This window comes from Malaclemys terrapin, chromosome 10 (assembly GCF_027887155.1).
Source record: "Malaclemys terrapin pileata isolate rMalTer1 chromosome 10, rMalTer1.hap1, whole genome shotgun sequence".
Lineage (NCBI taxonomy): Eukaryota > Metazoa > Chordata > Testudines > Emydidae > Malaclemys > Malaclemys terrapin.
Window position 1 is genome coordinate 87,555,792 of NC_071514.1, and position 13,091 is coordinate 87,568,882.

General features: G+C 39.4%; 1 protein-coding gene across 5 annotated transcripts in view; it reads left to right on the forward strand.

Moving 5' to 3' along the window:
• Positions 1-13,091, forward strand: part of LOC128844166 (3-phosphoinositide-dependent protein kinase 1) — a 136,146-nt gene that overhangs the window by 29,692 nt on the left and 93,363 nt on the right. For all 5 annotated transcript variants that reach the window (XM_054041631.1, XM_054041632.1, XM_054041636.1 and 2 more), the window contains exons 2-5: positions 4,254-4,523; positions 10,204-10,246; positions 10,509-10,646; positions 12,699-12,843. In XM_054041631.1, coding sequence (XP_053897606.1) covers positions 4,311-4,523; positions 10,204-10,246; positions 10,509-10,646; positions 12,699-12,843 — 539 coding nt within the window. In that variant the 5' untranslated portion in view covers positions 4,254-4,310. The remainder of the gene's footprint in view (positions 1-4,253; positions 4,524-10,203; positions 10,247-10,508; positions 10,647-12,698; positions 12,844-13,091) is intronic.

The window sequence follows — 13,091 nt, forward strand, 5'->3', positions numbered from 1 at the left end:
ATTCTCTCCAGCCATGTTTGGAGAAGGTACAGTGTTCTGAACACCTTGGCGTTAGATGGGTTGTCTTAGAAATTTTACTTGATCTGAGCTTTGTATAACCTCTTGGTTTGCCATCTAATTATTGTAGGAAGGTAACTTTACGCTCTTTACAGCTAAGAAATACCATGCTAATTAACACAAATTACCTGTATGGTATAGTTCATGTGCAGAAAATAGAGCACCATATTGGCTTCATATGACTATTTGTTCTGCTCTACTGAAACAGGATTTAAACGTGGGAAACACACTCTACATTATTAATGTTTTTTGTAATTTAGAAGCTGGCAGCTGAACATATGCAGTAAATAGCTGATAAGTACAACTTTCATGTCTAATACAATCCCTTTTTCTCATCCATCACTAGGTTGACTGTCTCATATGCTTCTGTGCTGCCATCAACAAATTTGATAATTGAATATTTCATTCAGTTCATACTACAAACCTCTCCTGAGCTTTCACATTGTCTTCTACTTGCACAGTTGTACTCCTTCAGTGGGCAGTAAGCATTCTGCTCCTTTGGTTAGGACAGAATACTTGGAGTTGGGATTCTTGGTTCTGTTCCCAGCTCTCTTTGCTGTCTTCAAGAAAATTACTCTAGATTTAGATCAGAGTAAAAAGAGCAGTGCAGTTCAGCAGAGTTACTTCAGACTACATCAGTATAAGAGAGTAGAATTTGGCACTTTGTGTGCTTGGGAAAATCACTTAGGGAAACTGTGGTGCAGAATTTATCTCCTTAATTGAGGACAGGTTTTTTTTTTTGAAGATTAATGTTTATAAAGAACTTGGAGGTCCACCAACAGGTGCTGTTTGTAATAGCAGAAGGTATAAAATGGAGGACTTGCCTGGATAGAGGTGTCGGGTCATCAGCCTGTGGGGAAAATAACAATGTTGGGTGTCAGTGACAATGCAGTAATTTTCTCTTTAGACTTTAAAAATAGATTGACAGCCCTCTTTGGGAATGTTTAGTGTTTGTGATTGCCATTGTACTGGGATGAGTGGATGAGAATGTGTCTGAGATGTATGTAATGGATGGCACCTGTTAATAAATGTAAACTAAATTGTTGTTTGCCTCTTAATACTGTTTTGGGAGTCAAACAGGGCTGTGTTATTGATCCAACACTCTTCTCCGTTTACATTGCCGTGATCCTGATTCTCATCCGTGACCACCTTCCTGAAGGAATCGGGATTGAGTATCGTATGGATGGTCAAATCCTCAATCTCTGACATCGCCAAACAAAATAGATCACAATAATTGGCATCGTCATTCTGGCATGTATGGAGGCTGATCTCCAAAGTACCCTAAATCTTTTTGCAGATGCCTGTCACAGCCTGGGTCTCTCTCTCAACATTGGGAAAACTAAGATACTATACCAGCTCTCACCTGCACAAACTGCTTTTTGTACTCCACAAATCACCATCAGTGGAGAACTCCTGGAAAATGTGGACCTTTTTCCGAAGGTTGTGGATCTCTCGAGGCATCTAGTTCTGCTGTAAAGGATTCTGCAGAGCCAGCCAGCCCACCCTCCCCACCCCCGTTTTCTGATGCACTCGGTATAATTCTGTTTCAGCTTGTGGTCTTAGACTGTAATCCTGTAGTAGCAGAGGACCAGTTTTGCTCTTCTGTTGTACAGAGTTGTATAGTAACGAAACATTTGAAATTTGGCCTGAACTTCTCTAACAAGTTCATGGACAATTTAAAAATAAAGCTGGTTGATGTCTTCCTTGTGAACATCTAAGGCTTAGCAGAGTTTAATGCAGAGCCTGCTCTGACATGCCAGTTCTCCCTGCCCACTCTGACAGGTCCAGGCTGAGGTAAGTTGTAGAAGTCTGATTGGAACTTTGAAGTAGAAATACTCAAAACAAAATAAAATGTGCCTTACGGTCCTGGACAGAAGAAAGCCGTGATATTATACACCCATGGTTATGTGACTTTTAGTGTCTCTACTGCTTGGTTAGTTTTTGGAATTTGCAGAAATTACTAGCGTTTTTTCCTTTGAGAAGACAATTGCAGTAAAGATGAGATCTAGCCCCTTCCTCATATAATTTAACTCTATAAGGTATGAATTCCAGTGTTGGTGGTGGAGAGTGTCATGCAAGAGGGATAAAGAGGTGTGTTGATAAAATAAAAATGCTGATAATTAATAAACCAAAATTTCATTTGGCAAGCTTTAAATGGGACTCTAGTCATCAATCTCGCTCATCTCTTAGACAATTTAAAGTGACGTATATAAATATTGGAGACAAGGTGGGTGAAGTAGTATCTTGTATTGGACTAACTTCTATTGGTGGAAGAGACAAGCTTACACCGAGCTCTTCTTCAGGTCAAAATGTTTCTCTAATATCCTCGGACCAACATGGCTACAACACCATTGCATATAAAAGAAATAGAGCATTTAAACTAAGTAAAGGTTATTATAAAACTAAACTTGATGGTTTGAGTCTGTTGGCCAGAGCAAAGCTAGGAGATGTGTGAACTCTTGTAAGAAATGAATGAAACTGTTTTGAATGGTGAGTAGCAGGCATACTAATTATTTCAGGAAAAATTGGATAATTCCAATGATGAGTTTAAAGGGTTATTGTTTTATGCTTGAGCTGTCAGTTGCCTTTTTGGAAGTCTGAAGGGAAACTTTCACTGATGCTTCTCTCACCCAGAGTGGTAATGTGGTTGTGGGGTGTGTGTGTGTGTGTGTGTGTGTGTAATGCTGTCCTCTGGCAAAAAGACACGAACACACATGCAAGAGCGCAAGTATAACTGCTTGAAAAGGTACTTTTTTTTTATTTAGTTTTTATTTTTTTTAAAGTTCCATTTACTTCAGTGCAGCTGCTCAGTTGAGTAAAGTTACATAAGTGTTTGCAGGGTCTGGCCCTAATTACAGAGTAGGATCAAAAAACTTAAGCACAGAGAAGGAATGAAGAAGTAGTAAGGCACAGGAGGAAGACAATAAGATTGTGTTTACATGGAAGGTTAACATTCATGGCTTGGTAACCAGGGCTTTTTGGGTTTAGTTACTGGTAAAGCCTGTATACCAGCTCAATAACTACTAGGTGGTGGTTAGAAACTACTTATTGAAGTATTGGTATCATAACTTCTGTGTGAAGAATGCAACAAAGTGTATAACTAAAAGCCACCAAGTTATATTTAAATTCTGTTATATTTCAGTCCAGTTTTGTTGGTTCTTTGGAATAAAAAGACAGTGGATTTTTTTCATCTTTATAGTTGCTTGTTAAGTAAATACCTGGATGTTTCAACCTTGCTTTCAAATTTAATTTCTGAAATGAATTGAAAAATATAGACTCTCCAAGGCTTTCAGATCAGTGTTTCATGATATCACTACAGGGCGGAGTTAGTTTCTGCTAAAGGACAAACTGTCAGCCACAAAGAATGAGTTGGGTCTAAAAGACAATTCATCCTTTACATTTTTATTTTTTAAGTCTTCACAAGATTTCAGTGAATCCTTAACTATGTGGGAAATTTGAAGAGTCTGACGGCTCAGTTAAGGTTGTTTGGGCAGGATTGCAAAGATTGTTTTTGGCACTTTGGGCAAATTCAGAAACTTTTTTTAAAAAGGAAAAAGTAGGAGGGGAGGAAAAGAGAAAAACTGAAGGAAATTTGCTCGCAAATATAAACTCTGCCTTGGTGTCAGATCTTAAATTCTCTTAATCAGCCCATTCACACTTAGCTCTGTGTCTGTGTATTGGGACTAGAGGTGAAGAATAATCTTCCCTTAAAGTATGATTTGTATAAAATGAGTGCGGATAGAATATCTGCATCTTCATTCCTTTTATATACATCTTTGTATTAAAGTACCAATTCATTGGGCCACACTTCCAGTAGCTCTGTCCCAGCCTATACTTATTCTCAGTCTCCTACACACCACCCCCACTTCCTATGCTCTACACTAGTTTGTTTTGACTGCTTCCTTTGCTCATTCCTGGCTCCTGCTTCCTTCCGTGCAGCCCTCTACACTTCAGATAGTCTCTTGATAAATATTTACACTCCTGAAGACCCACCAGTTCTGTGAAGCATTGCAGATCTGTTTTTGTTGTGTACAGCAGTGTATTGTACCTTCTTGTAAGTTTATACTATAGTCCTTCAGGGAAAGGACTCTGCTATATGGCATACTTACACTTTGTACATTGTCATTCATTTATGCTGCTTAGCCCCTCCGATTATACATTTAGCTAAATGACTATGTTGAACCCTCTCTTTTCAGTATGATGCTGTTCCAATCCAGTCGAGTGTGGTTATATGTTCCTGCCCATCCCCATCAATGGTGAGGAACCAGACAGATTCCAGCACTCCATCTGTCATTACCACCTGTGGCAGCAGAAAGGGGTCTAACATGGAGGGAACTGCAGCTGAATCAAGGTCAAGTTCAAACTCCCTACAGCAACATTCAGGACAACAGCCTCCAGAGCCTCGAAAAAAACGACGTGAGAATTTCAAATTTGGGAAGATTCTGGGTGAAGGATCTTTCTCAACAGTGAGTAATACAGCTATTTTTCAGCTCCTTGCTATATTGGTTCAACAAAAACATAACCATAGAGTCATAGAAAGAAAGGGGTGGAAGGGACCTCAAGAGGTCATCTAGTCCACCCCCCACACTGAGGCAGGACCAACTATACTTAGACCATCCCCAACAGGTGTTTGTCTAACCTCTTCTTAAAAACATGAGTGAGATTCTACCACCAACTCTGGTAACATATTCCACTACTTATAGTTAGTTTAGATATTGGGAAATACTTTCTAATTGTCCCTTGCTGCAGATGACACTGATTATTTATTTCTTGTCCTACCATCATGGACATGGAGAACAGTTGATCACTTTTCTCTTTATAACAACCCTTAACCTATTTGAAGACTGCTATCAGGTCCCTCACAACTCTTCTTTTCTCAAGATTCAAACATACAGTGTTTTTTTTGTTTTTTTTTAAACTTTCCACAAAGGTCAGGTTTTGTAAATCTCTTACCATTTTTGTTGCTCTCCTTGGCATGCTCTCCAGTTTGTCCACATCTTTCTTAAAACGTGGCATCCAAACCTGGACAGATTTCTCTAGCCGAGGCCTCACCATTCCCATGCAGAATGAGTGTTACTTCCCATGTCTTACATATAAAACTCATGTTAATACACCCCAGAATATTAGCTTTTTTTCACAACTGCTTCACATTATTGGCTTATGTTCCATTTGTGTTCTGCTATATACCCTCAGATCCTTTTCTGCAGTACTACTGGTTAGTCAGTTATTCCCCATTTTGTATTTATACATTTACTTTTTCCTTCTAAAGTGTAGTACTTTGTACTTGTCCTTACTGAGTTTCATCTTGTTGATTTCAGACCAATTCTCCAGTTTGTCAAGATCATTTTGAATTCTAATCCTGTTCTTTAAAGTCCTTATTATGACCCCTTCCTGCTTGGTGTCAGTCACAAATTTTATAAACTTACTCTCCTCTTCATTATCCAAGTCATCATTAAAAATGTTTAAGAGTACCGGACCCAGGACAGGCCCCTGCGGTGTCCCACTAGATATGTCCTCCCAGTTAAACAGTGAACCATTGATAACTTCTGAGTACACTTTTTTGACCAATTTTGCACCCATGTTACAGCAATTTTGACCACATTTCCCTGGTTTGCTTTTCAGACTATCATATGGGACTGTGGCAAAATCCCTACTAAAATCAAGGTATATCATGTCTACTGCTTCCTCCCCGTGCAGTAGACCAGTAACCCTATCAGAGGAAATTAGGTTGGTCTGGCATGATTTGTTCTTGGCAGATCATTGTTGGCTACTACCTATCTCCCTGTTATGCTCTTGGTGCTTACAAACTGATTATGCATCCGAAGAAGTGGGCTGTAGTCCACAAAAGCTTATGCTCTAATAAATTTGTTAGTCTCTAAAGTGCCACAAGTACTCCTGTTCTTTTTACAAACTGATTAATAATTTGTTCCAGTATCTTTCCAAATATTGAAGTTAGGCTGACTGGTCTATAATTCTCTGGTTCTCATCTCCTATTTAAAGATAGGTACTATGTTTGCCCTTCTTCATTGTTCTGGAACCGCATGTGTTCTCAAAGATAATTTCTAATGGTTCTGAGATTTTCAGCTAGTTCCTTTTAGTATCCAAGAGTGAATTTTGTCAGATCCTGCCAACTTGAATACATCTAACTTAGCTAAATATTCTTTAACTTGTTCTTTTCCTAGTGGCTTGTTTTCTCTTCTCCCTTGTCAATAGTAATTGTATTAAGCAGCGGTTCACAACTGACTTTTTTAATGAAGACTAATGGATATTTTGTGTCAAACATCTAGTACAATAACTCTTCACTTAACGTTGTAGTTATGTTCCTGAAAAATGCGACTTTATGTGAAACGATGTTAAGCAAATCCCATTTCCCCACAAGAATTAATGTAAATAGAGGGGGTTAGGTTCCAGGGATTTTTTTTTTTTTTGGGTTCCAGACAAAAGACATTGTATACATATACAGCATAAGTTTTTTTTAAACAATTTTAAACAAACAGTTTAATATTGTACACAGCAATGAATGATTGTGAAGCTTGTTTGAGGTGGTGGAGTAAGAGGATGGAATATTTCCTAGGGAATGCCTTGCTGCTAAATGATGAACTAGCACTCAGCTGAGCCCTCAAGGGTTAATACGCTGTTGTCACACTCTACAAGGCAGCATGGACTGAGGCAGGAGGGAGGAAACGCAATAGATGCAGGCATTATTTGCAAACACTTCCCTACAAAAATTGAACATGATGATGAGGCCATGCTATCCAGCTGGAGTGCACCACTCCCTCCTCCTGACAGCACATGCACGGCTACACAGGTGCTGACTTTCCAAAGTGCTGGGGGGTGCATGCATATATGAGAGAGAGAGAGAGAGACATGCATTGCCCCTTTAAGTATGCTGACACCACTTCAAGTACGTTGTCCTTTTAAGGAGATTAGACAGGAAGCAACAACTTCCAGCCAGCTCCCTCCTTTCTGTCCCTCTTCTCCGCTTGTGGAGTGGGGGTACAGAGCCCGGGGGGGGGGGGGGGGGGGGAGGGGAGAAGGAGCAGGGGGACTTTCTGATATCAGCACCTCTCTCTCCCCCTCCCCCAGCAAGCAGGAAGCTCCTGGGAGCAGCTCCAAGGCAGAGGGCAGGGCAGGAGCAGCATGGCAGCGGGGGGAGGGACAGCTAAACTGCTGCTGGGCAGCTGCCAAGCACATACCTTACAGGGAATTTAGGGGAGCTGATGGGGGGAGGGGAGGCTGCTGGCCCCCCGATTCTAATCCCCACAAGTAAGGGCTGCTCTTCCAGAGAATCCTGCAGGCAGTGGACAAAGCAGGCAGCTGCCAAACCATGTTATAAGGGAGCATTGCACATCTTTAAATGAGCTTGTTCCCTAATAGATCAGCAACGTAACAATGTTAACCGGGACAACGTTAAGTGAGGAGTTACTGTATGACTTCCTCGATCAGGATTCTCTTTATGCATTAGTAACGATAATGAGTAACATTTTGTTCTTTGATTTTTTTTTTTTTCCTTTCCTTTTATATTTGAATAAAGATCACTTCTGACAGTATTTAAGCATATTGCTCAGTAACTCAATTATTGCAGAAGCCTAGTACTGGCTGTTACAATGGAAATAGTTTGACAGCCTATTTACTTACATTCTTATACTGCATCCATCGCTGCCTTCGACATTCTGGTCAGGCCATAAGTGCAGACCAATAGATGTTCACATGCTCATAATTTCAGTTTTGTGAGACTGAAGCAACACATTGTCCATTTTTGGTTCTTATAAAGTTACTTCCCTTTAGTTCCTACGGAAACTCCTTGGGTGAGCTTTGAAACTTCAAATTTGGCATATAAATAGTCATTGAGAAATTTATCCTCAACCAAGTTTGGAAAAAAACAATGGTTGAATAATTGAGTGTTAACGAGGGCCAGTTTTCAGTGTGCAGTAGAAAAGGTCATTAAGTTTACACTTCAAGATATGGTGTTTATGCATGCTGATCCACTTTGTGCATCCACCCTTCAGTTCACATAAAAAGCACCCTTCTGCCTTAAATACTTGAATTTTAAGTTTTCAGAAGACATTATGTCCCAGTGTGTGTGTTTAGTGGCTTAAGCGCTTATGGTGCCATAAGGTGGTGGAGTTTCTTATGCTCTTTTAAATATTTAAGATTTACTTTAATCTGGTCTGAAGGATTTGAACTGAGTTAGAGGTTTATGCCATTGTAAGAACTTAATGCACCTCAAAACATGATGCCACTGTAAGGATTTCAATTAAAGGGGAAGAAATTTTGCAAAAAAAAAAAAAAAAAAAAGAAACAAAACACCCCTCTTTCTGACCACATCTGATAATAAATATTGTAGCCTGAGGGCTACATGTTTTAAAGATTGTTATATATTTGAAATTTTTTTTATAAATGCATAATTTTTAAACCTTGACTGTTTCTAATCTGACTTCTCATCTGCTTCTGTCAACTTCAGACCTCTTACACTCAGATAATAGAAAAGTGAACATCCCTCCTACAGTTTTTATTGAGAAGTAAACTTTCAACAAAATGCCCACTTCTGGAGCAGTGTAACTCTGTTTACATAAACCTATTCAGGGGGTGTAAAACCGTTAGCCTTAAAGTATAATACTTAATAGTACCTATTTGAAGTAAATTAAGATGTTGGAGTATTCTACTCTAATTTAAAAAAAATTGGCATATAAACAAGCATGGTATGACGATAGAAAATAATTTGGTGTAGATTATGTGAGAACTAAGTATAGATTTATATTCTTCCTAATGCATTGTTAGAAGCCGAATATGAAAACTAGTTACTGGAATATTCTAGATAATCTGATGTAGCTTAGGGTTACCATATTTTGAGTGTCCAAAAAGAGGACACTCCACGGGGCCCCAGCCCCGCCCACACCCCAACTCCACCCCTTCCCCAAAGTCTCCGCCCCCTCCCCTGCTTCCCGCGAACACTTGATTCGCGGGAAGCCTGAAGCAGGTAAGGGGGAGGGTGGAGGGAGGAGGCACGGCCCAGTCTGGCCCCCCCAGCGTCTCCAGCCTGGGTCGGCTCGGGCCCTGGGGTGCCGGCCCCGGGCTAGTCCCCACCCCAGCACCCCTGGCCCGCCCCAGCACCGACGGCCCGGCCCCCGGCCCAGCACCGACGGCCCTGCATCTCCCGATTTTCCCGGACATGTCTGGCTTTTTGGGATTTCCCCCCGGACGGGGATTTGAGGCCCAAAAAGCCAGACATGTCTGGGAAAATCCGGACGTATGGTAACCCTAATGTAGCAGAGACCTTCTTGCTTGTATTCAGGCAAGGAGACACTGTGCATTCAGCTGTTGTGTTTTGTGTGTATCTGATCAAAACTCCCCTATTATGAAACTACTTATTCCATACAGACTGTAAATTCACTTGCATTCCACTAACACATTCCTTCTGAAACTTTTTTTCTTTTAAAAAATTTGAAACCATTGTCTTGAAAGCCTCTTCTCCTCCCAACCCCCTCACCCCCTTCACCACTGCTGTTTGGAACTCTTCCACCCTTTTTCATCAGTGAACTGTTTTATTTTGTCAAATTGTAGGCTACATTGAAAGCCTTTCTGCTGCTTCTAACTCTTAATCTTCTGGATAAATTGATTAAAGTGCTCAAGGACACTATGCAGGACATGGAAACATACAATAGCAGTCTTTTTATTTATTTATTTATTTATTTAAGAGCATATAGAAAGAAAAATAACTTCAGGAAATAATTTTGCTAAATTTGCCTGAAACTCACAGCAGAGATGCATGTCTTCTTGTAGAAAGATCCTCAATGATTTAGTGTAGCATATTATGTTGTAACCCTTATGATTTCCTGAAGAGGAGAATAAAATCTAGTTTATTGATTACCTGGTGGTGTTAGAGGCCCTCGTTCAGCAAAAGACTTAAGCGTGTACTAAACTTTAAATACATTGACTTCAATGGGACTTAAGAACATGCTTAATTGATTTGCTGATTTGATGATGTGGAATGTCTATGGCAAGGGGTTCATTAAACATCTATTGGCATAGGGATTGAGGTTAATACAAAATTCAAACTGTGACTGGGAATGAAGACCAAGGTGGCATCCTTGTATATCTTTTTAATGAACCAGTTACATTGTGGGTTTTTTCCCCCTAAACCAGGTTGTCTTGGCCCGAGAATTGGCAACTTCCAGAGAATATGCCAGTAAGTAATGATTCCTTCAAGTTAAATGTTTTAGGCATAACATTGAAATAGGTATCTTTAACTATAATCACTTTAAATTATTCTGTTATCTCCTTCCCCTCTAATGATGGAAGAGTGGGAGCAACTATTAATCAGGGACGTTTGACATTTTTTAGAGTGTCAATGTTATCTAACCAATCAGTTTGCAAAACTACTTAGTTTACAACATGCCTTGTTTGGGCTCAAGTCCTCTGCATTTTCATTGTTCTTCTTCGTCTTCAAGTTAAAATTCTAGAAAAACGTCATATCATAAAAGAAAATAAGGTCCCCTATGTGACCAGAGAGAGAGATGTAATGTCCCATCTGGATCACCCTTTCTTTGTGAAACTCTACTTCACATTTCAGGATGATGAAAAGCTGTGTATCCTTTTTGAATTAAATATTTATTACGAAGTGTTTGAAAGTAGCAAGTGAATTATTTCATTAAATCCTATAGATCTTTACTGGAATAAGAAAAACATGGAAAGAAACTGAGCAGCATTTTCTTTGGGGTGATAAACTCTTTAGCATCTAATCATTATTGAAATAGCTACTTGAATTCTTGAGTAGATATTAAACCACAAATATGTCAAGTATTTTCAAACAGGAGGTCTCAAGTTTATGTAACACTATTTATACATGCCAGTTTAAATAGACATGGTAATATAACCTACACCCAAAATTTCATGTCCCTTTAAATGATCATCACATGGCAGAAACCATATATTTTAAAATATTTTTAAGCCAGTAGTGTTTTTCCAAGAAACTATTTTTCTAGTCACTTTTTTTTTATATAGGAGCTACCATATTGTGTTCTGCTGCAAAACTACCAAGAGGCAGAACAGAAATAACAAACCTAGGGTTGCCAACTTCCTATTGGCTGAAAACCGGACTCTGAGGTCCCACTCCCTGCTCTACCTCTTCCCCCCCACCCCCCCAGGTCTTGTCCCATCCCCTACTCTGCCTCTCTCCCAAGGCCCCGCAATCTCCCTCTCCTGGCTGGATCATCTCCACCTCACTCCCCTGACCAGGGCCAGGACAGGACAGGGACAGGAGCTGCTGCAATCGGATGAGAAGTCTGCCTGCAGATAGGAGGCAGCCCTGGCTGTGCAGGGGCAGGTGTGAGTTGATGACACTCCTCCCCGACGTTAACTGGACTTTTGGTGTCTGGTCAGTATATCTGACTAGACACTGCCCAGTGTTCTTTTCAACCTGACTTTCCTGTTGAAAACCGGGCACCTGGCAACTCTATCCTGAACTCTACTAACATCATTAATACTATAATATAAATTAAAAAATTAAACTGACTATATCTGTACTTTATAAGAGATGAACAGGGAAAACTCAGTATTAACCGTATTAGCAGTGTCAAAATTAATAGGAGAAAAGATTGTGTTTAAGTTGATTTATTTAAAATTTGTTTTCTTACAATATTTTGCTTTTGATACAGGCGGTAAAACAAAAACTGAATTTTAAAAAAAGGCTTGGCCATGTTCCTTTCTTATATTCAGTAATTTGTGTCCATTAAATCATCAGAGTTGTTAAGCTTCTCTCATCTAAAATGGCATGTAGAGTAATCTGAATAATGGGGCTAAGGCATTGAAGAGGTTCTGCTTGGGCCTTTTAGTAGCAGTTCTTAGAATTACTGTGCAAGAGACCTGACTGGTCATTGGTTACAGTGTGAAGAGGAGATCCTCTGTGTCCCAACAGGAACGTGTAGTCTTTATTCCCCATGGCATCTCTCTCCAACCATTCTTAAAGGTTTGTTTATTTCAAGTTAATTTTATGTTGGTAAGTATTCTCTCTTCAGAGGGCTGGAGTCTGAGGTCCCCTTTTTATTCATAGAATAGTTACAATACCAGGCTATGGCAAACTTCCTTCTGAGCTTTCTGCTCTGTAGTGGTGCTTTCTAGGGATGAAAGGATAGATCTAGTCTCCTTCCAGGGCTCATTTTATCCTTCATGATATACTTACTGAGGCTACCAACAGTAGGCAGGATGTACTAGTCTCTTTTTGTAATGTGGACACCTGCTCACTACAAACTGGACTGAAACCAGTGCATTTTGTCTAACTCTCCAAATGGCAGTCAGATGGTATGACCCTTAGGGCAAATTTTCAGCCTGGCCATAACTGGGTCTCTATTTTTTGCAGGAGCTAATAGCTATAGGTAAAGTTTTAATCAATTATTTAAATGATTTAGACATGTAATTAACCATGTCTCAAAACAGAGGATTTAAGCATCTAAAGTACCATATAAAAATGGAGAGCAGTGTCAAAAAATGTTGGCTTGGATTAGGACTAAGACAGTTTTGGAATTAGGCTTTCTATTCCTTCCATAGTTCTCATTCAATCTTATTTTGAGGACTAAAATAAAAATAAGTTTGAGTTTGATGTTTTAAAATGTTGTAATGATGATCCTTAACTTGATATTCAGATTTTGGACTTAGCTATGCCAAAAATGGAGAGCTTCTAAAATACATTCGCAAAATTGGCTCATTTGATGAGACCTGTACCAGGTTTTATACTGCTGAAATTGTATCAGCATTAGAGTACTTGCATGGAAAGGGAATAATTCACAGGTAAGGTACTTAATTGGGACCAACACATTTGCAATGGTATGTAATAAAAGAGTAGTGTGTTTTTGTTTGTTTGTTTGTTTTTTTTTTTTTTTTTTTTTTTTAAGGCTCACTTGTGATATAGTTTAAATATGACTAAATAGTGTGGTGTTTTACAAAAACTACATAACATAATTTTTTTTTTTTTGTGAGTATAAGTGTTCCCCTGCTGTATTATGAATCAAAATCAAACTAGTGCTTGTGAATAGAGC